General features: G+C 40.4%; 1 protein-coding gene across 2 annotated transcripts in view; it reads right to left on the bottom strand.

Annotated features, from left to right (window-relative positions):
* Positions 1-27256, bottom strand: part of zzef1 (zinc finger, ZZ-type with EF hand domain 1) — a 69278-nt gene that overhangs the window by 40034 nt on the left and 1988 nt on the right. For both annotated transcript variants that reach the window (XM_058383971.1, XM_058383972.1), the window contains exons 2-27: positions 21655-21799; positions 16569-16763; positions 15832-16015; positions 14316-14515; positions 13391-13601; positions 12970-13086; positions 11962-12140; positions 11687-11785; positions 11469-11560; positions 10460-10605; positions 9951-10065; positions 9151-9369; positions 8951-9042; positions 8516-8724; positions 7158-7291; positions 6943-7013; positions 6626-6740; positions 6021-6177; positions 5194-5315; positions 3988-4107; positions 3669-3838; positions 2545-2626; positions 2044-2245; positions 1151-1293; positions 488-731; positions 92-171 (exon numbers count right to left, since the gene is read on the bottom strand). In XM_058383971.1, the coding sequence (XP_058239954.1) occupies positions 92-171; positions 488-731; positions 1151-1293; positions 2044-2245; positions 2545-2626; positions 3669-3838; positions 3988-4107; positions 5194-5315; positions 6021-6177; positions 6626-6740; positions 6943-7013; positions 7158-7291; positions 8516-8724; positions 8951-9042; positions 9151-9369; positions 9951-10065; positions 10460-10605; positions 11469-11560; positions 11687-11785; positions 11962-12140; positions 12970-13086; positions 13391-13601; positions 14316-14515; positions 15832-16015; positions 16569-16763; positions 21655-21799 (3843 nt within the window). The remainder of the gene's footprint in view (positions 1-91; positions 172-487; positions 732-1150; positions 1294-2043; positions 2246-2544; positions 2627-3668; positions 3839-3987; positions 4108-5193; positions 5316-6020; positions 6178-6625; positions 6741-6942; positions 7014-7157; positions 7292-8515; positions 8725-8950; positions 9043-9150; positions 9370-9950; positions 10066-10459; positions 10606-11468; positions 11561-11686; positions 11786-11961; positions 12141-12969; positions 13087-13390; positions 13602-14315; positions 14516-15831; positions 16016-16568; positions 16764-21654; positions 21800-27256) is intronic.

Here is a 27256-nt window from a genome sequence, read left to right as displayed (position 1 = left end):
TAAAACACAAAGACACGCTTCACTTATAAACAACTGCTGAGTCACTCATACTGTATGAAGAGAGTAATAATGAGTAAAAGCTCAGACTCACCATCCATGTCCTGATGCCATCAGCGAGCATGTAGACCTGCACGAGGTCATCACTCACACTACTCTGCCCCGGCTTTAGCACTGGAGGAGCAAACAGAGAGCCGTACAGAGGGGGGGGGCAATTAAACACAGAGTGCATATGGCTAGTGATTTATTTGTCAGTGTCAGATCTGGTAATGGGTGTTGAGGATCATTTAGGACTGATCCATGTGCATGTTAACAAATGCTGAAAAAGCAAACAATACTCCCATAGCTTCCTCATGTTTTATTGTGTTAGTGGCTGAGAGCATGCTGCACTGGCTATATTAAACAAAAATGATCTCTGCAGATTGTCATTCAGCGACAGCCCCACATAAATAACTCTAAATGATTTCAGGTCATCCCAGTTCCAATTTACCAAAGTTCCTGAGGGAAGTCTGAAGAGCTGGGGTGTGGTAGATCATAGCGGCCCAGATCGCGTTTACGGCCTGATCAACCTTCGACCCCGCGGCGATCTCGCTCCTGATCAGCTGCTTCTTGCAAGACACCATGAGGTTCCTCATAAGCTCCGCCCTTTCATCACGTGACTCGCGGGAAGGATCCCAGCGCGCAAAGTCCACCAGGAACTCCACCAGATCTTCTCCAGAGGAGACGCATTTTGTCTGGAAGACAAACCCAAAATAATGTCATATTTAACAGACAGACAGACTTGATCCATTCCTAAGTGGAAATTTAATAGAATATCCTGCTTAAGGTTTGTGAATAGATTGAACTGTTCACACATATAATAAACAGTTACAAAAGTTACAAGTTACAGCCAACAATGCAACATGAAAGCATACAATTCTCCCTTTCTAATGCATCGCATTCGTGACCTAAACAACAAGCCATCGAGTCTCTGACCACCGTTTCGGTTATGAGACCTGATGACGTTGCCTATAAAAGTCCTGTATCTTTTCTTCCTTTTGACACGTCCTGTATCTATTATATGTGATACTACAGTATATTATATGTCACAGGTTAAAGGTGAGAAAATGAACTGATGATTGATGTAATGAGCCGTTTGTTCGAGTGTGTGTACCTGTTGCGTGTCGTCGCTACAGTGTTCAGGTTCTCGGCTCCGAGCCGGTCCGCTCAGGCCGTGCGTGAACACGGGCTTCCACAGAGGAGAGGAAATCACGTGGTTCATCATGGCTGCAGGAAGATCCTTCACACTGTGCACCTCTGAGAAAGCCAAAAACAAGCTAAATCAGTGGTTCCCAACATGGGGGGGTCGAGCTGACGTTTTTTTTAAACAGCATGATGAATAAAAATATACATTTTTTATAGTTTAATAATGGTTAATATATGAGAAATAAATGTCCTTAACATTGGGAATTTTACGCTGTGTATCGTGAGAGAGGGAATACACAGACATAGCTTTAAAAAAACATCTAGGACAAACAAAAAGACGTGGTAAAGCGAAGGGAGAAGAGAAAAATGCATGCGCTAAAAAGAAAACAAGGATTTATTTGGACAGTTATCTTGAATTTGGTTTCACTGAAGCAACAGACAAAGTGAGAATTGAGTGTGTAATTTGTGGTGAGAGATCAGCCAATGAAAGCATGTGGCGGCTAATTGGTTTCATTATTAAAAACTTGTCTGCGTCGCTAAATGAAATGTGTTTACTAGCGTGTTTGTGGTGGGGGTTGTTAGGGGTCTCCTGAAAAATGGTTGGAAACCACTGGAGTAAACAATGAGTGGGATATTTCACTAAAGAACCTGAAGCAGGAATTCCTGACACTGAGAATAAGTTTCACCCGGTTATGGTTTGGTGTTTTTAGATTTGATATATGACACTGTGTGTGAAATAATCGTGTCAGCATTCAACTCTGAACCCGGATCTCCTCTGAGTAATACACTTATATTGGGATCATCTCCACTCGTCTGTAGGATCATATAAATGAGAAGATAAAAAGAAAGACTCTATGATACCTTGTGTGGATTTGAGTGCCATGGTGCGTGAAGCCAGGCGACCCATCAGCCTCGACACGAGGAGCTGCAGGTCCGAGATCCAGGAGACACTGATGTCCGGAAGACCGAACGCCGTCACCGTGAACTTGTAGCCCCACTCAGTGTTACTGCTGTCTGAGTGGAACAGGAACTGCAGCTGGTGGCCTGCTTTAAACGTGACTTTCTAAAAAAAAAAAATAAATAAAATAAATACATATAAAAATAAAAAATAAATCAATAAAATAAAATAAAAAAATAAAATAAATAGTGCAATTCATTTTGTCAGTAAATAATTTATGGCTCTGAGTTTATTATATGCTTTTCCGCAAAAAAATCTCAATTTTAATTACGACAAGATGATTTTCATTTATATCACACAGATATCATATTTAATCATCCGGCCAGATTAAACCTTTATAGGTCACGACTGCCCTAGATACCAGAACTAATACAAACGTCAGATTCAGGAGATTCACAGCTCACCTTTGGCCACTTCTCGGAGCCAACTTTCATGTCATAGCGCACCTTGCCTCCTCTGGAATCCGTGAACTCCAAATAGTCGTATCTGCTAAGTCACAAAAAACGCTTAACAGACTACAATGTGGCGACTCCTTCACTTTATTTACAAATGATTTTTGTCCAAATTACGTGAATCGAGATGCATCAAGACCGTATCTGTCAGACTGAGGACATGCTTTTTGGTACTTGTTGATAGTATAAGTGTAATAGACATGTTTGCACCTTCACACCCTGGTATAAGGAAGTAAGCGTGGCTCAGTGCTCGCAGAAGTGAACTGCAGCTTCTCTGCACATTATAAACCTCGCTTTTAACCCCGGCTTGAGGAACACACTTCACTTGTAATTTAGATCTGAGTTTTAAAAGCCTGGGGTTATGAAACCTGGCTCTGAAGCAGTATTTGCAGATCCCAAATATGTACAACGTAAAACGATGCAATACGATTAGTGTTAGATATTACGCCTAGATGCTTAGCAGCAGACGCCCAATCACACATCGTATGGCACTTGTCTCATATCACAAGCTTTGTACAGAAACCTTGGATGTGTTGATAGTAGTTGCAGTGTTTGAGGGGAAATGGTGATGTCAACTGGAGCGAAGAAGAGACGGTTATGATTACAGAATTCAGGACAAACTGGACGACGCAGTCAGAAATAAGTGTGGTATATCCTAGCTGCCCAGACTGCGTTTATCGTCCTTCAACCCCTGCGGCGATCTCGCTCCTGATCAGCTGCTTCTTGCAAGACACCATAAGGTTCCTCATAAGCTCCACCCTTTCATCACGTGACTCGTGGGGAGGAGCTATTTCAGTGGAAGCTGGTTATCAATGAAAGCCTCCAGTTTGAATACACGACAAACTTAAAAAGGCCAAAAATGATAATAAACTAAAGTCTGGATTTTGAGCCATATGTAATATGAAACTTGATATCCCGGGTGTTTACAATGAGCCCTAGTGATCATAAAGGCTGCTCATGCTCTTTAAGATGATTCATTAAGTAAAGTTCTATTCTATGGAGGTGCTTTAGCTCTTCCTCGTGATATTTTCATCATTTGTGTAACATCTAGTTATGAATTTCTCAAACTCCCGTACCTCTTCTCCGTCTCACAGCGTTCGTCGAAATCCACCTCGAAATACGTCGCACCGGGACACAGGAATACAGTGTTCTCATGTTTACTGTCTTCATAATTGTGAGAGGATTCCATCTGCCACGTCCTCAACACCACCGGCTGCTGAGGATGCTGCCAGCCGTCTACGTCCCCCTATAAAAACGTGCAGCGTTTCATTACTATATGGGATATCTATTTCCTGTCGACATTTACTGCTTAAATCTGCATTAAATTCAGACATGACCTCAAATAATAATAATAATAATAAAAAAAAATAATAATAAAAAAAAAATCTCCCTCACCTTGGAGGACTCCTCTACACCGCTGGACAGCTTCTTCAGCAGCTCCAGGAGAGAGAAGAAGCTCCTGAGGATGATGCAGTGAGGAACGTCCAGAGAGCACAGCTCCAGCAGGAAGATCGCCTAGAGGCACACGGGGTCAAAAGTTATGAAAAAGGGTTTGTTTGAATCCAGCCAGCTGGGCATGGAACAGATTAGGAGGAGGATTATTCTTTAAATTTTTATGTATTTACAGAATTCATTCATTCATTCATTCATTCATTCATTCATTCATTCATTCCTGAATTAATCCAACTCTATACCATCATTATTACACCACGGCAATAGATACTAATCAACCGTTAAATAGCAAAGTAAAAAAGAAATTAGGCTACAGGTATTTCACACCTCACAAGGAATAGTCCATTTTATTACAGTCCACCTTGAAAATGCATTTGTCGATTTCTTCTCTTCCGTCAGCCATTGTGAGTTAAAATATATATATATTTTATATTTCGTTTGTGCGGTTCGCTGACTACTCCAATTATCCAATCAAAGGACGGGAAATTCCTGACGTAATCGTATGCCTGCTAGATGGCACCAGTGACGCCTCAAAATCTGGTTAATGTAACCATTTCATTGCCACTTATTTTAAGCTCTTGGCGCCTGCACTATTGATTCTGAAGGCCTTAAGGCAGATTTCTTACACCCTGGCAACACATGATGTCATCCACTGGCTGAAATATGATTGGATAAATACTCTTATCATAAATATACACTACTGGAAACAGCGCAACCAAGAGAAAAGCTATGAAATGTACAGAATAGACTATTGGGAATAATTTAATACACATTCATGGAAAAATATATTAAATATATTAAAATGCAAGTCAGTGATTCAGATCACTGCTGTTTAGGCCAGCAGAGAAGGCCTTGCTGGCCCTGACAGCCCACCACTGACCAAAGCCCTCGTCAATTCACGCGCACAGACATGAGTACAGCTCTCATAGAAAGTCATTCAAATGCAACCCTCAAATTCTGTTTGGCTCTCTGCAAAAAAACACATATTCCAAAATATGATAGATATGCTCTACCTAGGACCCTAGAGGCCTTACACACACACACACACACACACACAGATATATATAATAAACTACAGTTACATCTCATTTACTCAAATTGGCCTGCAGAACAGACTAAAGTATTGAGGCAATAGGGATAAGTCAGTACCAGCTGCCTGGTTGCCATGGAGATGATGGAGTTGCCTAGCTTGGCGATGATATCGCTCGTGGTGTATCTCTCCTGCAGGGAGCTCAGCGTGGTTCGGGTGCTGGTGAGGAACTGTGCTACATCTGTACAAGAGCAGACACAAGAGCACTTCAGAAACATCTTGAATCAAAGAAAACTCACGGCCATCTTATTGATCACGTGACGGATCAGACACTGACTCGTACCGCTGGAAATGAAATGAAAGCTTCTTCCTCGGTGTTAGTCTTATTGAAGCTCAATGGCAAAGCATTTGGTCAACAATTTACACTCAAAATAAAAAAAGAAAAGAACATGGATGAACATTTCAGTATATTAGGTCGAGTTAACTTGTCTTTATTTGTCACATATATATTACTGCACAGTGAAATTCTTTCTTCACATATCCCATCCTTGTGGGTTGGGGTCAGAGAGCAGGGTCAGCCATGATACAGTGCCCCTGGAGCAGGGTGGGTTGGGGGCCTTGCTCAAGGGCCTTGCTTTACTGCTTTTACTATCAGGTTTACTTGAACTGTTTTTTTAAGGGGTGGGATTAGATGTATGTGTTTATTTCATTCCTGTTATTTCAGGTAATTTTATTGTTTTCTTTTTCTCAGATGAGAAACTCATGGACAAACATATGAACTTAAATGGAAACATCTCATGAAGGAGATGCATAAAAATTACGGCTTAATTATTATTTTTTTTTAGTAAACTAGATCATTCTGATGGAGGGATGACGTGGGAATCCTGCAGCTTGTAGAATTTAACCGTCTCCAAGTAAGAAAATGCCTCATTGAGTTTAGGCTTACATTTGATGAGGATGTCTCTGGCCAGATCGCAGGCTGTGACTGCACCTCCTTTGAGCTGTAGGAAGCACCAGGAGAGCAAACTGCCCTGGAGAGCCCAGAACAGAGACAACAGAACCTTCCGGCTTGGTCCTCCAGAGCTGTCCATCATCACCTCACACTGAGACACATGAAGATATTTACAATCCAGTCAACAATCTGACTAACAATTCTCCTAAAATGAAGGGGCAGCAATACAGTGGTACAGGAAAAACAATAAATACTTATACAATATTGTGTACATGTAAGCACAAGGCTAGTGTGAGTGTTTCTGAAACTGATGATCACCTGGGGATGTAAAGCGTTCACAAGAATGCTATAGTAGCTCAAATAATCACTGTTTACAGACACGGTGATCAGAAAAGCATCTCAGCACATACACACAGCACATCAGACTAGGTGGTGGATGAGCGACAACATCAGAAGAGCACACTCCAGTCGGCCATGAAATCTGAGGCTACAGTGTACACAGACTCACCCAGAACCAACTGGAAAAGAAGCTTTGTGTGGCGTTTATCTAATTTGTGTAAATTTGTCTACACACGAACACAGAGAGAGAGAGAACACACCTCTCTAGTGGCCACGAGGAGCAACGTGTCCATGACGCTGAGGATGGGGGAGACGTCAAAATCCGAAGGCGCTCCTTTAGGAGGCAGAAGCAGCAAACCACTTGGGTCCTGATCACTGCAGAGAGACAGAGAGAGAGAGACAGAGAGAGAGAAAGATAGGACAAGTGTAGAAAGAGAAAGGAAGAGATACAGTGGGAAAGTAGACAAATAAGAAGAAAGAGACATTGATAGAAGAGAGTGTTATTTGAATTTAGCTGTATGTGTGTGTGTGTTTGTGTGTGTGTGTGTATATGTGTGTGTGTGTTTGTGTCAGTTACCTGAAATAGTTACAGAGTGACTCAAATGTCAGCTTCGTCGACTCGGGCTGATCTTCACCCGTCAGGTTCTTCTGTAAATAGAGAAAACAACGACATATAACACACCCTCCTGCTCTCTCTCACACACACACACACACACCTACACACGTACACACGCGCACACACACACACACACCAACACATGTATGCATGCGCACACACGCGCATGCACGCACCATCATGTCAAAGAGTTTGTTTCGTCGGCTCTGTTTGTCCGGGTAGAAGATGGCTGCGCCGCTCAGGATGCACTTCACTGCCTGTTTCCTCAGAGCTTTCTCCACTGCAGTCTCTCCTTCAGGCCCATCTACAACTGCACACAGCGACACAAACACCCGCAAACACACACAAACACACGTCAGAATATCTCACAAATCTCATTTGGCTTTCATAAAGAAATCACTGTACATTTCAGAGCAACCTGCACTAATATAAAGGAAAGAACTCGATGATTTCCTGAAGGCGATGCATGTAGTGTTTCTCTTCATCTGTAAATCTGGATTATTTTCCATTATATAAATTTTATTCACATAAAAGTAAAAGAATTCAGGTAGAAATTTTAGATGAATAAATGACCAAAAAGTACTAAAATATTATTAAAAATTCACAGTCAAGCAGGGCTGAGCTACATGACGAAATAATATCCATACAACTGCTGCAAAACACGTACATTTTAACATACACAAAACTTATATAAAACACTAATAAATAACATATTGTTATATATGATTTATTACTTAAAAAAATAAATTAAATGATGATTTGATTAAAAGCATGAGAATCTTTCTACTACTAAAAACTAAAATTTTTCTTTAAATATTTTTCATTATATTTACTATAAATAAAACTAGTTAAAATATATCAAATATATATTAAAATAAAAACTAAATACAGAACAGATAAAATACACAACATTTTATTTAGCATTTAATTAAAAATAAATGATACAATTATATATCTATTCAATTTAATTGAATAATTATTTATCATTTTTTGTTTAGCTTGAATTAAATGTAAATTCAACAAGAAAAAATTACATTTAGCTTCTGCATTAGTATATTTATCTTAATCATTAATTTATCTTCATTTTTAATTATATTTATTATAAATAAAACTAGTTAAAAATATATAAAATATATATTAAAATAAAAACTAAATATAGAATAGATAAAATACACAACATTTTATTCTTCTAATTTAACATTTAATTAAAAATAAATGATACAATTATATATCTATTCAATTTAATTAAATAATAATTTATCATTTTTTTTTTTTAGCTTAAATTAAATGTAAATTCAACAAGAAAAAATTACATTCAGCTTCTGCATTATTATATATATCTTAAAGATTTATCTACAAAAAGGTTCATGGTTGAAGTAATGCATTTTTAAAATAATTATGTATGATGCGTTAATATTATTATTATTATTATTATTATTATTATTATTATTATATATAATATTATTATTACTACTACCACCATCATCATCATCATCATTAGAGTTATTAGATACAGCAGTGTTACTTTTCATACCCTGACACAGGTGACTATACAGCTCTCCTACAGCCTCAGTTGGATCCACATCTGTGCTCACTGATGCTGTGGCTGCGGATGATGATGATGACGATGATTCAGAGTTCTCTGGTAAGCCCCGGGACTCTGGCAAGGCAGGAAGAGCTGGGAAACAGTTCTGAAGGAGCTGGAGCAGGAGGACCTGGGCCTTCATCGCCTCCTCTCCATCTCTGACAAATGCACACATTCGAACAAAACCAGAATGTTGGAGCAAACATGGCACGTCTCGAGTTACGTTACAGTCGTTAATTTGAAATATAAATAAATAATAATATTCACAGTTGCTGAAGAATGAGACTACACACAATGGTGCACACTAGAAACATCGCCTCACTCCAGCGTTGATTGTTTTTCCTCTAACAGCATATTGCTAACTTACTTGATCTGCATACTCACATTGACCTGAGTTTTCTGTAGAAGTCCCAGAAGAGTGGCAAGTTCATCCCACTGAAGTCTAACAAAGACTTCTGCTTGTGTAGCATCATGTCCTGCAAACAACATGCACAGCTCCATGACTCTACACACACACTTACATATAAACACAACCTCAACACTTTGTACGCTGAGCTTTGTATGAATTACTACGTGTGTGTTACCATGTCTCGAGTGAGCTGCTGGATGAAGTACAGGGTCTTTCTGATGAGTGTGAGACCCATGACCAGGCCTCGGTCGCCCCCCTGTGTGCGAGCATTCAGCTGCTCCTCTTCCTCCAGTCTCTCAAAATCGGGACACAAGTAGCCGCTAAAGGCCAGCTGCTGGACCCCGAGCCGCTCGGCCGAGTCCTGCCTCGCGCATATGAACTTCACCATGAGGAACTGAGCAAAGACCGAGAGAGAGAGAGAGAGATCTTTCACTACTTTAAACTTTACCATTAAGTGTCTGTGTGAGAGAGAGTGTAGGACAGAAAGAGGGAGAGTGGAAGACGGTGAGAGAGAGAGAGAGAGAGAGAGAGAAACAGACAGACAATCAGACAGACAGAGGGAGAGAGAGGGAGACAGGGAGACAGAGAGACAGAGAGAAAGAGAGAGAGAGAGAGAACCAGAGAGTGATAGAGAGACAGAGAGAGAAAGACAGAGAGAGACAGATAGAGAGAACACCAGAGAGAGAGAGAGACAGTGAAACAAACAGACAAATAAACAGACAGACACACAGACAGACACAGACAGAGCGAGAACACGAGAGAGAGAGAGGGACAGAGAGAGTGAAACAAACAGACAAACACAGACAGACACAGAGAAAGAGAGAGAGAGAGAGAGAGAGAAACAAAGACAAACAGACAGACAGAGAGAGAGAGAGAGAGAGAGAGAGAGAGAGAGAGAGGGAAAGATAGAGAGAGAAGAAAGATATAGGAATAGAGAGAAAAAGAGAGGCAGAAAGAGAGCGAGAGATTTCCTACGTTTGTGACCCGGCACTGCTGTAGCTTGATCTCCACATCGTTCCAGTCTTCCTCCAGCTCAAACCAGCCGACTGCATTCTCCTCTCTCACCTCTGCTGCTCCTTTATTGGAAAGTCTGTGAGTGTGAGAGAGATATACACAGAGAGACATGCTCTCTATTACCACATGTTCAGCTGTAAAACACACACACTGCATTATACATGCTCTCTCACACATGCAGTGATGAAAGCAGGTTCAATGCTTCAGTTCATTAGCTCTATCATCTATACTTACCATCTTACACCAACAGGAATTCTACAGTTTAGCCGACATCCTTATCCAGAATTTAGCTCATTTATATAACTGAGCAGTGAAGGGTTAAGGGCCTCGCTCAAGGGCCCAGCACTGGTAGCTTGATGGATTTAAACTGATCCACTGAGCTACCAGTACACATGATACTGAACACGCCAAAGCATGCGGTCTGTCACATGACCACAAAAAACAACCAGGAGAAAACCAATCTGACGTACTTGTCTTGGACAAACTCCTTGTAGTCCTTAAAATCCCAGGAGTCGTACTTCCTGAACTTCTTAAAGTGCTTGTCTGCGTCGAAAGCCTCCGAGTCATTGTAAGCGAACACCAGGCCACATTTAGCACCGATGGCCCCTTTACGCACCTAACGAGGAAAGACGTGAATGACGCCGGTCAGGAAAACATACGTATGGAATAAACATTACACACAAGTCTGTCTTTCTGAGAAAAGATGTTCGCTTGATGATTTGGAAGGAGTCTCCAGTGTCAGAGCTCAGTAAAGGTTATGCTACTTTCACACTGAGTGACTGAGTAGATGTGGGCGTGTCTGACGAGGCGACAACGTAGCACCACCCACTGATAAATGTTGTTACTATGGCAACCAGTGGTAGGCAAACCTACCAGCAACTTCATTCGAGAAAGAATTGTTTTTTATTTATTTATTTATTTTTTAACTATCTATTTTTTTCATATATATTTTATAATATATATTTTATTCTTTAAATTTTTTTTCCTTCTTTCTTTATTTTGTTTAAATTTTTTTTAAATTATTTAATTTTTGCCCTTTTTCCATCTTTCTTCTCCTTACTTTTTAAATTCTTTTAATAATGTTTATTAATTTTTTACTTTTATTTTATTTTTCTTGTCTTTTTTTCCTGTCTCTCGCTCTCTCTCTCTTTCTGAGTCTCTCTCATCTTTTTGTGTCTGTCTCCCTTTTTCTTTAGGAGAAAATAAATGAAGAGACTGGCGAAGGAACGACTTTATAGCTGCTGTGACGTGTGTGATACAGAAAATATCAGTTCGTTCATTTCCGTTTGTTCCCCCTGAGCAGGACGCCATTAGCAAAGGTAAATATAAATAAATATAATGTAAATATACCCACAGCTAATCCGAGCACTTGCACACTGACGTGACTTTAACCCTATAAGCCTGTCTGAGCTGATTTTTGTTTTCAAGGCATTGAACAAAGCAATGAATCATTTGTGTTGTTCTGAGGAGTCGACTCACTTTGATTCGGATCTGCGTCACCTGGAAGCATGTCTGGTCCTCGGTGGAGAGAATCACGCTGGCTCTCGTCTTCCCGCTCTCTGTGAGAAAACCTGCACGGATCGAATACATACACGTTTCACATCATTTAACACATCTGTAATCCCCAATCTGTTAAATCCTACAGGCTGTAAACACAGCAGTAAAGTAAAAGGTGACGTAATAGGGGTTAAGAGTACCGTCTCCTGTAGACGGATCGGTCAGCATGTTCTCCGGGCCACACTTATCATCTCGACTCTTCACGTCGCACGCTTGCAAACGTAGCTGTAAAGTTTTACCTACAGTGAAGAGAGATTAAGCAGAAGTAATAGAGGTTAATGTGAACCGTAGTGGTTTACTGAGTGAGGCTGGAAATCTCAAGGGACTAATTATCTCCTGAACACATTCCTATCCTGCTAATTAATGTGTTATTATGAGACAGAGGAGTAAAGTAGTGTTAGTACGAGCGTGTTACCGTTGCGGTAGAGCAGGTTGAGCCGCACCGAGGCCATGGAGGACAACAGCGAGGCAGCACGATACTCTGAGTCCACTCGCTCACACATCCCAGCTAGAGACAGCAAGACCTTCATCACGCTGCCTCGAGCTAGAGCGAACGCCAAGAGAGTCAACTCAGCATCCGGAGTCACACAGCAACTACAGCACAGAAAGAGAGAGAGAGAGAGAGAGAGAGAGAGAGAAAAAGAGAGAGAGAGAGAGAGAGAGAGAGAGAGAGAGAGAGAGAGAAGGTGGAGAGAAGGTGGGGGGGGAGAAAGCAGGAAAGAAAGAAAGAAAGAAAGAAAGAAAGAAAGAAAGAAAGAAAGAAAGAAAGAAAGAAAGAAAGAAAGAAGAGAGGGACAGAGAGAGAGAGAGACAGAGACAAAGAGACAGAAAGAGAGTGTCACAGTGTGAAACAAATACAAAGCAATAGAGAGAGACAGACAGAAAAAAGAAAAATTAAATAAAAAGTAATAATTAATAAATAATAATAAAATAATTACATTAAATTAAATGTAAAGAAAATAAAGGAAAAAAAATTAAAGGAAAAAAAATAAAATAAAAGAGCAACATTTTGAAAAGAATAAGTAGAACAAAATATTTAAAAAAAAGTAATTGTATAAAAAAAAAAAAAAATGAAACAATATATAAAAGAAAGAAAAAAAAGCAAGAAAGAAAGAAAGAAAGAAAGAAAGAAAGAAAGGGGAAAGAGTAGAACAGAGGAAGGGAAGAGGGAATGAATCAGATATGAGTAAACAGCAGCAGTCTGTAATTACTCAGTAATTACTGCTGCGTCTACAATTATCTCATCACAGCATGATCAATACCCAAAAACTGAACATCATCCAGCTTATTAAAGTAAGTGCGTGTGTGTGTGTGCGTGTGTGTGTGTGCGTGTGTGTGTGTGTGTGTGCGCGTGTCAGCAGTAAACAGTCAGAGTGCAGTGAAGAATGCGGAAACCCAAAGGCCCTGGTTCAATGCTGCTTACTCTGCGATACGGAGGAGGAAGGCGTCCACCTCTTCCAGGATGTTTGGTGAGAAGAACTTGGGGAACTCGGTGGAGGACGGCGTTAAAGACAGAGGTGGCATGTGCTCTAAGGCTTTCCTAAAAGACACACACCAGATTCATTTACACATCAAAACCATAAAACACACACTACAGTTACGAGTACCCCTAATGAGAGAATGCAGACTTTCCTGGTATACACAAAACATCGAGTGAGCAGCCGGATTGTGGGCGTGTCTTAAATAAGCACTTTTTACAGCAGAAAAGCATCACAAAAATCTTAAAGTGAATGTGCTGCGGAACAGGAACAGGAATCTGAGGCTACAGTAAGACTCATATATACATACATACTAATCACACTGTTACTTCTTTCCACTTGGGGATTGATGCAGTAAAGACTCACTGTGTGCTCTGGAGGACAGTGTTAGCGAGGGCGGGGTTGGTCTCCATAGACGCCGTCACCAGTGAGGTGAGCAGAGAGAGGTACCAGATGGCCGAGGCGTCGGACACGGACACCTCTCTGCTCTTAGTCACCTGGTAGCCCATGGTCTTCAGGCCGTGAATACGTGTGTCACAGCCATCGCTTAAACAACGCTTGATGTTGATCTGAACATCTGGACAGGCAGAGGGGGGGAGATTAGCACAGAGCTTTCGTTCTTACACACGTTCATGGAGGAAAAGTCTTTGTGGTTAATTTGTTTAATCTCATGATGATAAACTATCTATCTCAATCTCTCTACATCTATCTATCTATCTATCTATCTATCTATCTATCTATCTATCTATCTATCTATCTATCTATCTGTCTGTCTGTCTGTCTGTCTGTCTGTCTGTCTGTCTGTCTGTCTGTCTGTCTGTCTGTCTCCATTTCTATCTACCAATCTAGTGTAATCTGTTGGTCTGTCTATCTCCCTCCATTTCTTTTTATAGAACTACCTATCTCTCTCACTCTGTTTTTATACCCATCTATATGTCTGCCTTTATCTAACTATATATCTATATGCCTGGCTCCAAGTGGTGTCTAGTGAACTCCAGCCTCTTACATTTGTGCTTAAATGAAAGAAAAGGCTTTCTTCTGGCACACGTTAGTGTCTAACTGTAAAAAACTGCAGATTTAATAGTTGATTTGGGGAAATGGCAACCACCAAAATGCTCCCAACAAAGTTCCAAAACACTCAGATTAGAAAACTACTATTTTTTAACAAGATTATAAACAATGGTTATATCCTATTTGTGCCTGGATGAAATCTGAGCCATGAGACGATATTTCAGAACATTACATCAATAATACAGGATTTCTTTTAATAGAAATGCAGAAGGAAGCTCACATGGCTGAGAGATGTTGGCGTTGTCCAGCAGAGGCACGTAGCCTGTGACGTTGCTGGGGATGCGAATGTCTCTGATCTCCTGCAGCGAGCGTCGGCTCTTTCCTACAGACACAGACACCAGCTGTGGCATGTAGCTGTGATCGCTGGAGGCCACGGCGATGGCTAACCGCCTCAGCACCACGTCTGGCTTCAGCTTTAACCTGCAACGGAGAGTAGAAGTTTCAAATCAACGCGTTTTTAAGCTCTTTTCATAGCAAACTTCTTCCGAGTTGTAATAGTAAAAGTGTTTTAGGGCGCTGAGGTCTTTTGGTACTGTAGACTGTGTGGTCCAAAAGTCTGACAGTACAATGAAAAGCCTTCATTTAATACTGAAAATAAACTTCAAGCAATAAAAAGCATTGTTTAATATCTGAATATTTAATATTCAAGATTCTGCACTATTTGTAATGACAAATCGATGATGTTGATGTTAACCGCTTTGTACTGAAGCTCAGATGTCTAAGAATCATAAGATTTTCAATCACAAACTTGTGAAAAAATAAATAAATTAAATAAATAAATAAAAATAAATAAATAAATAAATAAATAGGGGGCACCGCAAATACTTAGAAAATATTAGATATATTAAATAAATATTAGAAAATATTTTTTTCTTGCTGTGTTTTGAGCCTGAATGAGAGAAGGTGCAGGTGTTTTATGGTGAAATTCCAGGACTTTTGAAGCACAATTATTTTGTTGTTGTTGTTAGGACTATACAAGCGATAGTCACCCAAACATATTCTTTAATTCTTTTCGATTATTTTTAAATTAAAAGCTGCAGAGGTGTGTCATATTTTGGGCTAAAGGATTGCATTTGTATTCTACTGTAAATAAAAACCTCCATGTTTACTGACTTTTTATACATATTACAGCACCACTAGATTAAAAATTTCCAAAACATTCAAGCACCTTATAAGAACCCCTGCTGCCTGTTTTTTAATACAGCCAATAGGAATCAAGCCCTCAACATAGTGAATCAAATCAAGGCACTTTAATAGCAGAGGCATGGTTTTAATCCAGCTGTTACTGCTATGTATACAGTATGGCACACACATCTGTTCTTACATTCAGTGAAGAATTTCAAAAAATGTGGTTTGGTGTTTAATGAAGTCTGCCATCTGCAGAATCTCAATAAACTCTTATCTTTACTGAGGCTAGATATTCTAACCTGCTTACTATAAATACCGGGAGTGTTGTTTGTACATGATAAAAAAGTAAGCTTCCCAAGATTCCTCATGACTTATTTGTCATAACCATGACACACCCATAAAGGAATTAACTAATGCACTGCTGTGCAAAAAGCCAGAACAGACAGAGAGTGTAACTACATTATAGGCAGTTTACATAACTATAATCATCTCACTGCTCTGGATCCCTCGCGAGAACAGCTACTGCAATCTAAACAAGCCGTACTCTCGGGATCACAAAACGCATCGAGGGACTGTGTGGGTTTTAAAACAGGACAAAACCAGCGTGCCTGATCCAGTGGGAGCGTGCGCTGCCGTCAGACTGCCAGTAGGACACGGTTTCACCGTTGGTCATCCTGTGGACGTCTGCGCCGTTAGACGAGGCCTCGATGGAGCTGTAGCACTGAGTGACCACCTTGACCCGATCCACTTCGGGGCCCTGGGTCAGCTCTGTCCCGTACTGAATGTCCAGGTCTTTATGACACAAAGGAAAGAAGGATAAAACTGGTTAAGTAGCCTTTATGTCACATATAATTCTTTCTTAGCATATGGAGAATTAGGGTCAGAGCACAGGGACAGCCATGATGCAGCGCCCCTGGTGCAGGGGGAGTTAGGGGCCTTGCTCGGGGGCCAACGGTGGCAGCTTGGGAGTATGAGGCTTGAACCGCGATCTTCTGATCAACAAGCCAAAGCCTTAACCACTTACGATACCACCACCCACTTAGTCTTAAGTTTACTCCTTAAGTTTAAGGAGTAACTATTTGCTAACATAACATAGCTACAGCCAATTAAAACCTCCATGTGTTCTAAATATCCCTAAATGTGACTATTTACATAATGATCTTTGCAGTAGACTTTAGTGCAGCTACAGAGAAGATCCACATTCTCAAGCTTTTCCTATCTACACCAACAAGACATTTAGAAATTACTCCCCGCCCCCACAAAATAAAAACACTATATGAATGTAATCTGATCTAAAAATCAACGCCAGCACTACCATGAAGCCAGTCTGACCAGATGCCGCTACCTTTCTCTTTCTGCAGAAGGTGATCCAGGTAGTCCTGCAGCACTGCAGCCCTCATGGAGCTGATGCTATTGTAGCCTTCCAGAACAGGAAATGGGATTGCATTGCTTGGGATGCGATTCCTGTGCAGGAACTTCAGGATCTTTGAGGCGTGTGCGCTGATTCTGTCTTTTGACTTGGAGAAGATGTCCACAAATCCTGCAAAGGGAACAGCAGGGATAAGCAGGAGAGATTAACGTCGGACATTACAAAACAGATTTGAACTAGAAGATTTGGCTAGAAGTGAAACAAACAGAAGCATCCATGCTTTCTAAGCCACACCCACGATATGAGGGGAGGGGTGGTACTGTAAGGAAGAGAGAATCTGATCTCATATGCGAAAGAAAGTGGCTTCTACTGCTCAACTATTCAAACACGAACTTGGATAATGTTAATATAAGAGCACCAACACTACTACAATTACGAGAAATCTTCTACTACTACTATTATTACAACAATTGCAGCAGCTGCTATTACCTCAACTACTACAACAAAAACATCAACTACAACTACTACAACAACAGCTACAACTACAGTAATCCCCCGCTACATCGCGGTTCATAAATCGTGGTCCCGCTATATCGCGGATTTTTATTTGGAACATAACTAATTTTTTTTGCGGATTTTCCCGGTCTATCGCGGTATCCGCAAACCGTATAGTGAATTGTTGAATAGTATAGTGAATATTTTATATATAGTGAATTGTTGAATTAAAGTAATTTATTAATAAAAATACAATTATTACTTACAAAATATAAACATTAATTAAAATAAAGTAAAATGTTAATAATATATCAAATACTGTACAGCGTATCATTGTTTAGGAAAGCGCGGTGCGGGGATGCTGAAAATCTAAATACGGTACAGCTGGAGGAACGAGTCTGGCCAATCAGAATGCCCCGTTTATATAACCATGGTTGTGATTGGCTGCTGCCTATGTGTGCAGTTGGGGAAAGGGAAGCAGAATTCTCCAGCATCCCAGTTCTTTGCGTGTCACTGTCCCGAGTGTTTCGTGTTGTTCTGTGTCCTGTGTGAGCCCCATTATGCAGCTCCTATAGGCTTCTGGCAAGGAACATACATACATACAGTACTCACTATAAATATGATATTTCTACGAATTTACCCAAACTTCATCTCGCTTTATGCTTGCAAATGTTTTCTGTGTGTGTTTAAAGAGTGTGGGAGGGTCATTTACGGCTTAAACAGTAAAAAAAAAAGCATTTGAGGGTGGCGTCCGTGTATCGTGGATTTTTGTTTATGGTTTTGGAATGTAACCCCCACGAAACACGGGGGATTACTGTACTACAACACCTGCATTAGCCACTATTACCACAACTACAACACCAACTGAAGCAGCCGCTATTACCACAACTACAACAACAACTGCAGTAGCCGCTATTACCACAACTACAACAACCGCAGTAACCGCTATTACCACAACTACAACAACCGCAGTAGCCGCTATTACCACAACTACAACAACCGCAGTAGCCGCTATTACCACAACTACAACAACCGCAGTAGCCGCTATTACCACAACTACAACAACAACCGCAGTAGCCGCTATTACCACAACTACAACAACAACCGCAGTAGCCGCTATTACCACAACTACAACAACCGCAGTAGCCGCTATTACCACAACTACAACAACAACTGCAGTAACCGCTATTACCACAACTACAACAACAACTGCAGTAACCGCTATTACCACAACTACAACAACAACTGCAGTAACCGCTATTACCACAACTACAACAACAACTGCAGTAACCGCTATTACCACAACTACAACAACAACTGCAGTAACCGCTATTACCACAACTACAACAACAACTGCAGTAACCGCTATTACCACAACTACAACAACAACTGCAGTAGCCGCTATTACCACAACTACAACAACTGCAGTAGCCGCTATTACCACAACTACAACAACAACTGCAGTAGCCGCTATTACCACAACTACAACAACAACTGCAGTAGCCGCTATTACCACAACTACAACAACAACTGCAGTAGCCGCTATTACCACAACTACAACAACAACTGCAGTAGCCGCTATTACCACAACTACAACAACAACTGCAGTAGCCGCTATTACCACAACTACAACAACAACTGCAGTAGCCGCTATTACCACAACTACAACAACAACTGCAGTAGCCGCTATTACCACAACTACAACAACAACTGCAGTAGCCGCTATTACCACAACTACAACAACAACTGCAGTAGCCGCTATTACCACAACTACAACAACAACTGCAGTAGCCGCTATTACCACAACTACAACAACAACTGCAGTAACCGCTATTACCACAACTACAACAACAACTGCAGTAACCGCTATTACCACAACTACAACAACAACTGCAGTAGCTGCTATTACCACAACTACAACAACAACTGCAGTAGCCGCTATTACCACAACTACAACAACCGCAGTAGCCGCTATTACCACAACTACAACAACCGCAGTAGCCGCTATTACCACAACTACAACAACCGCAGTAGCCGCTATTACCACAACTACAACAACAACTGCAGTAACCGCTATTACCACAACTACAACAACAACTGCAGTAACCGCTATTACCACAACTACAACAACAACTGCAGTAACCGCTATTACCACAACTACAACAACAACTGCAGTAACCGCTATTACCACAACTACAACAACAACTGCAGTAACCGCTATTACCACAACTACAACAACAACTGCAGTAACCGCTATTACCACAACTACAACAACTGCAGTAACCGCTATTACCACAACTACAACAACAACTGCAGTAACCGCTATTACCACAACTACAACAACAACTGCAGTAGCCGCTATTACCACAACTACAACAACTGCAGTAGCCGCTATTACCACAACTACAACAACAACTGCAGTAGCCGCTATTACCACAACTACAACAACTGCAGTAGCCGCTATTACCACAACTACAACAACAACTGCAGTAGCCGCTATTACCACAACTACAACAACAACTGCAGTAGCCGCTATTACCACAACTACAACAACAACTGCAGTAGCCGCTATTACCACAACTACAACAACTGCAGTAGCCGCTATTACCACAACTACAACAACAACTGCAGTAGCCGCTATTACCACAACTACAACAACCGCAGTAGCCGCTATTACCACAACTACAACAACCGCAGTAGCCGCTATTACCACAACTACAACAACTGCAGTAGCCGCTATTACCACAACTACAACAACTGCAGTAGCCGCTATTTCAACAACTACAACAACATCTGCAGTAGCCGCTATTACCACAACTACAACAACCGCAGTAGCCGCTATTACCACAACTACAACAACCGCAGTAGCCGCTATTACCACAACTACAACAACAACTGCAGTAGCCGCTATTACCACAACTACAACAACCGCAGTAACCGCTATTACCACAACTACAACAACAACCGCAGTAGCCGCTATTACCACAACTACAACAACAACTGCAGTAGCCGCTATTACCACAACTACAACAACCGCAGTAACCGCTATTACCACAACTACAACAACAACCGCAGTAGCCGCTATTACCACAACTACAACAACTGCAGTAGCTGCTATTTCAACAACTACAACAACAACAGCTGCTACTACCCCAACTACTACTACTACAACACCACCAACACCGGCAGTAGCTGCTATTACCACAACTACTACTACAACAATCATAACTACAACTACAATTGCAACTAATAAATTTAAGAACACCAATACTACTACAAACTACTAGAACTCTACTACAACTACAACTACTGTTATGACTGCTACAATATTAAATATAGCCACAAATGCCACTCAGCAGGGTCCAAACACTCAATCCAAGCTCAGGTTTGGGTCAAATACCTATGACCTATGAATAGCAGCTGGACAAAGCAGATTGATATGTGGGAGCCATATTGCAGACAAATGTCAACATGTCTTTGATGAGTAGTTGTGAGAAGTTTGCCCACAAATTTGTGAAGCTAGGCCAGAAATCCTAGGACTAGTTCGCAAATGTAGGTTTTGCATATTATACAAATTAGCAACAACAAAAAAAAAAACCTAAGTTGGCAGAACTTAATGGCTTTTTGGCTCAGGAGGGCCAAGGAATTGGAGGAACTGGTTCATGAGATACAAATCAAATCATAAAGCCATGTGCTATAGTGCAAACATTAAGCTCATTAGGACCTGTCTGCTTGCCTCAGTGAAGGGAAGCAGGAGTATCTATTGACCAAGTTTCTCTACGTCTTATAGTTTGGTGTGCATGAGTCAATAGATAAAAAGGTAGAAAGAATCGAGGAAGGAAAGAATTAAGGAAGCAGTCATGGAAAGAATCGAAGAAGGATGTGTCCAGGAAGGAAGGAACGAAGGAAGGAAAGAAGAAAGGAACAATCAAAAAATGAAAGAAGGAAGGTAGGAAGGAAGGAAGGAAGGAAGGAAGGAAGGAAGGAACAAATCAAGAAAGGAAGGAAGTAACTAAGTAAGTAAGAAAGTAACTAAGTAAGTAAGGAAGTACATAAGAAAGGAAGTAAGTATGTAAGGATGTAAGTAGGAAGAAAGGAAGGAAGTAGGAGGGAGGGAGAGAGGGAGGGAGGAAGGAAGGAAGGAAGGAGCAATCAAAAAATGAAAGAAGGAAGGTAGGAAGGAAAGAAATCAAGAAAGAAAGTAACTAAGGAAGTAAGAAAGTAACTAAGAAAGTAACTAAGGAAGTAACTAAGGAACTAAGGAAGTAAGAAAGTAAGTAAGAAAGTAAGAAAGTAAGTAAGAAAGTAAGTAAGAAAAAGTAAGTAAGAAAGAAAGTAAGTAAGAAGGGAGGGAGGAAGGAAGGAAGGAAGGAATCAAGGAAGGAAGAAAGAAATCGAGGGTCATAACAATTCCGATAGAATTCCAGCACCACTGGTGCATAGACCCCTAATAATGCAAACTCTGGATTTGATGAATGAGGAGATTCCCATTCCCAGTCTGTCACAACATCCCATGATCCTCCACCAAACAGAAAACAGCGTTAACCCCAAACTTCTCCAACCTTACCTGGAGTCAGAGAGCAGGCCTGCAGCTGTCTGATCACGTGACTGAGTTCTCCTTGCAGATTTGCACCGTTGCTGTTCTTCAGGGCCATGAGCATGCTCTCAACATCAACGACTCCATCACCCTCAGCATCAAACTGACCGAAAGCCTGATTAAACACAGAGGGACACAAGGATTTTAATATATTGTGTTAGAACATTGTTCCATTATAATTAGCAAAGTGACCATTAGATTAAAAAATACAGACACGAATACGTGATGTAATATTTGCTATAAGGAAAAGACAAATTTTTTGAAAATTTTTGAAAAAATCATTTAGCTAAAATAACAAAATTTCAGAGCACCGCTTGTGTTTAAACATCAAGAAAAATCTTATCTTTAATTTTATTAATATTATGATTTTCCATTATTATCATTATTTCATTATTATTATTATTATTATTATTATTATTAATAATAATAATAATAATTAAATAATTATTACTACTAATATTAACTTTATTTTATGCTCAATATTTTGAGAATAAAGTTAATATTAGTAATAATAATAATTATTTAATTAATTATTAATAATAATAATAATAATAATAATAATTAAATAATTATTATTATTACTAATATTAACTTTATTCTCAAAATATTGAGCATAAAATATCATATGATAAATTACATTATAAATAAATATAAATATTATAAAATATTACTTTATATTATTATTTATTTGGCATTAGGAGAGATTTTATGAGTTTTTCCACAAAATGTTATTTTTAAAAAAAAATGCTACATTATTTTAAAACATTATATTAATCCCCCCCCCCAAAAAAAACAAACAAACAAACATATGGATAATAATATCCAGACCCACAAAATCTTCAGATCACTGATTTTAAAAGGACAAAGTATTGGGATTGAGCTACAGAACATTCGCAGCATGGTCAGAGAGGGGATGCTAACTTTCGAACTGACGAATTCATTCCTTTTCGTTTCACAGATAATATCTGAACGTTCACTAATTCACCATTATGTTTCTTTATTCCACAGCCAGGCTGAATTCTCAATTCTGATTGGTCAGAAGGGGTTGATTCTTTTCCTTCTGACCTTTTTCCTGAGAGAAAGAGAAAGAGAGTGAGGGGGGTGAGATAGAGAGAGTGAGAGAGAGAGAGAGAGAGAGAGAGAGAGAGAGGGGAGGTGAGACAGAGAGAAAGAGAGAGAGAGAGAGAGAGAGAGGAGGTGAGAGAGAGAAAGAGAGTGAGGGGGGTGAGATAGAGAGAGTGATAGAGAAAGAGAGAGAGAGAAGAGGTGAGAGAAAGAGAGAGAGAGAGAGAGAGAGAGAGAGGAGGTGAGAGAGAGAGAGAGAGAGAGAGAGAGAGAGAGAGAGAGAGAGGAGGTGAGAGAGAGAGAGAGAGAGAGGAGGTGAGAGAGAGACAGAGAGAGAGGAGGTGAGAGAGAGAGAGAGAGAGGTGAGACAGAGGTGAGACAGAGAGAGAGAGAGAGAGAGGAGGTGAGACAGAGAGAGAGAGGAGGTGAGACAGAGAGAGAGAAAATGACCAAAAACTCGATCTGACCGAGTCGCCGATGCTAAATATCTGGACCTGTCGGCAACTCAACTCGGCGCTCTGACTGAAACATACCTCGGCGATGACCTACAGCCAATGAGAGAGCGAGATACAGGGCAGCGGGCGGTTCGGGGAGGAGTTATAGACCACAATATCAGCAAGCATGGCTTCGGTTGGAGCACAATATTATAGTTTAATAGAGTTTATAGGTTTATTAAACGTCTCAAATAGAGTTATATCAGAATAAATAAGCTTTACAATAACATCAAACAGAAATAAAGCAGAAATATTTGCTTGACCAGCCGCATCAGCAGCAGCACATTGCAAAATTATTCATTTGTTCAATTATGCAGAATGAACAATCCTTGTTTCCTGCACTGACCATTTGGCTCGTGAACGTTTTGCAGGGTAACATTTCCAGTCTCGCGCCAGAACTCTGATAATGGAATTACTATAATGGAACTACGAGAGCTGTCAATGTTCGAAATCTGTGGAAAATAATTGTGAAAAATCCCAAGATCCTCCCGAGTTCGACGGATATATATATATTTTTTCCTCATTCCTGCAATCACGGTATCTTTGAGAGAGACGGATTATAACACCACATCATGCTTTTAATTCCTCACTTGTTTACTTCATGTAGTCTTAGGCGCATACAATTATTTCTTTTATTCCATTTCTTACTGCTTTAAGCTTATAATATAACGTGATCTTTAACAGACTAGCATCCATAATTCCTTTTCTGCTGAAAAAGCTGTCACCACATGACATAACGCTTCCTACCCCAATGCCGCCATATCCGAGCTATTGTGCAAGAGAGCAAAGTCCTCACGGTATGCATTCAGAGAGGAGGACTGGGTCGTGATAAGACAGAGATAGTGTCGAAAATACGTCAATCAGTAAACGCAACACAGGCAGGTTGTTTTTCTGGACAGATGATGAGACTGTCAGAGTCAGTGATGTATATCAAAAGATCTTAGATAAGTGGTGATGATGTGAAGTGAAGTGATGATGTCATTATTACTATCAGTAGCGCTCTTAAGCTACACAGCGGTACTATAAAGTCGCTGGTAGGTGTTGCCATAGTAAGAACGTTTCTCACTGGGTGGCACGACTAGCTTTCCGAATCAGTTTTAAACATTCTGGAGGAAGATTTGGATGTGTTAGTATCAAACCCATCAAGTTAAGTAGCCTTTATTTGTCACATGTACACCGATCAGGCATAACATTATGAGCAGTGAGAGGTGAAGTGAATAACAGTGATGATCTCCTCATCATGGCACCTGTTAGTGGGTGGGATATATTAGGCAGCAGGTGAACATTTTGTCCTCAAAGTTGATGTGTTAGAAGCAGGAAAAATGGACAAGTGTAAGGATCTGAGCGAGTTTGATGAAGGGCCAAATTGTGATGGCTAGACCACTGGATCAGAGCATCTCCAAAACTGCAGCTCTTGTGGGGTGTTCCCGGTCTGCAGTGGTCAGTATCTGTTAAAAGTGGTCCATAGAAGGAACAGTGGTGAACCGGTGACAGGGTCATGGGCGGCCAAGGTCCGAGCTACTGTTGATTAAATTACTGAAGTAGTTAATGCTGGTTCTGATAGGAAGGTGTCAGAATACACAGTGTTGTGTTTTGGCAGCAAAAGGGGGACCAACACAATATTAGGCCAGTGGTCATAATGTTATGCCTGGTGGGTGTACATTACCGAACAGTGAAATTCTTTCTTCTCATATCCCATCCTTGGGGGTTGGGGTCAGTGCGCAGGGTCAGTGATGCAGTGCCCCTGGAGCAGGGTGGATTGGGGGCCTTGCTCAAGGGCTGCTTTGTTCCGAGTTTAATCGGTGTTACTATTAAAACGGCAGATCCAGTAAACCAGCTACTAACATGAAAATTATATATATACATATATATACATACACACACACACACACACACTGTATCCATTGCTGCCATTTTGCTGAAGTGATAAAACTCATTTTTAAAGATTAGTTTTGAATGGATTCCACAAGAATGTCTTATTTATGTCATACATTTGAAAACAGATCAATTCTATAAAATTTAGACTCCCTGTACCCACAACAGCTCTATTTATAACCTCATCTTGGCCGTATTATATTTACAAGGAGTATTGTAATCTTACAACCAATGGATATATGGATATTTAAGGGTATTGTTTACTACTCTATATTAATAATTAATTAAATAATAATCCATCATTATTCATTCATATTTTTTTATTACTACTCTGCAACAGTGCGTGTAATTCCTTTCGTTCATGTTGGTCCTATTTTTGCGTTACAATAAAATTATTTGCACTCACTGCTTAGCATCTTGAGTCACAGGTGAACAGTGCTATGTAAATAAAAGCCATTATTTGGAATGAAAACATCAGCAGAGGTTTGTGTTTACGGTATAACACTCAGCAGGACGAGGTAACGTGTGACTGCAGAACTAACTAAAATTCCTTCCGGAAGCTTTAACAGTTGCTCACGTCTCCACAAACGGGACACAGGAGGTCACTGAACAAAACAATTTGGACAATTTCATGCTTTGTGGGAACAGTTTGGGGATGACCCCTTCCTGTTCCGATATGATTGTGCACCAGTGGACAAAGCAAGGTCCATAAAGACATGGATGAGCGAGTTTGGTGTGGAGGAACTTGACTGACCTGCACAGAGTCCTGACCTCAACCTGATAGAGGATTGGGATGAATTAGAGCGGAGACTGTCCCAAAACTTTTGGCAATATAGTCTGTCTATCTATGAGCACGAGCGAGTACTTTTAAGTGTTAACCGTTATCTGTCCTCCATTGATTTTCAACATTTTGTTCTATCGGGAACAAGCCTGTTATGACAGAGAGAAATTCTACATCGGAGCATAAACTCAGAAAGGTTTTTAATCCTTTACTGCTGCCTGACTGACCGTTTAGTCCCACACACTTTCATTCTGCATTGAGCCACATCACAGGGTGTTGTGATGAACTGACGAATTCCGAAAAGGACAGAATTCGTCAGGTTTACTAAACCTGAGATTAAACTAAGAGTTTAAGCACAAGTTCTACATACCAAGATCTGTCGTTTTCAATGTAGGTCAAGTCAGACCTGCTCTCTTAAACTAGTGCTTCCTGCTGGTTATAAGTCCTGAGACTGATTACTATCAGGGGTCAAATGTGTGATTTGAAACAAATCGCTTAAAGGTTTTGTCCAAGACTAGATCACCCTGCATTTTCAGTGCAGTGATAATCTTAACTATTTGAATACAATCCAGCAGAATACTCCACAATGCAGCTGATTTATTTTCTACAACATTAATTCTGGCTGTAATTCAAATCAAATTTATTTCAACACGCTCTATAGGACACATATATCTATTGTATCAGTTTCTCTGTATGGGTAAATGAGAAAATGGAGACGTTTTCTGTAAGGAGTCTCAAGTGTCAGCGTTTTCTAACAGTCAGAGGTCAAGCTTTCTGACGCGTCTTCAGGTTCGGAGTCTTGGAGGTTTTTCTGTAACTGCAGTTTTTATCTATTAATGAGCTCAAGAGACAGGAAAAATACAGATCCTGGTGAGGGGATAACTCAAGAGGTTCCACAAAATGACTTCTAACTCTATACAAAGTGAAAAAGCTGGTGTTTACTCAGCAGATTGTTGTAGTAAGTAAAGAATAAAACACTTGGTGGTGTGGAAACCGATCAACCGAGCACCACGCTGCTGTGGAGTTTTTTCCTACAGTCCTGTTTTATTCCTTACTCATAAAAGTTAACTAAGGGTGCGTCTCAATCCGCTCTCTAGCTCCCTAGGCGGTGAATCAGTTCAGGCAGTGGGAAGAAGTCGAGCTCGGCACTTTGGGAAGCTGATGGCTCAATTTCAGGAGACATGACTCACGTTATAAAAACATCACCGCTGGCATTTATCAACAACCGGCGGCACTGATAGCTTTATCATTATTTTTATGTAGTTTAAAGATTCTGAGGAATCATGGTACCTCCAGCAGGACCGTAGGGTTCGCCAGCCATTGTTTTTTTTTGTTTTTTTTGAGATGAGAGATTTTT

The sequence above is a fragment of the Hemibagrus wyckioides genome, linkage group LG28 (assembly GCF_019097595.1).
Source record: "Hemibagrus wyckioides isolate EC202008001 linkage group LG28, SWU_Hwy_1.0, whole genome shotgun sequence".
Classification (NCBI taxonomy): Eukaryota; Metazoa; Chordata; class Actinopteri; order Siluriformes; family Bagridae; genus Hemibagrus; species Hemibagrus wyckioides.
Note: the sequence above shows the minus strand (reverse complement) of the source record. Positions and strands in the feature narration are given on the sequence as shown.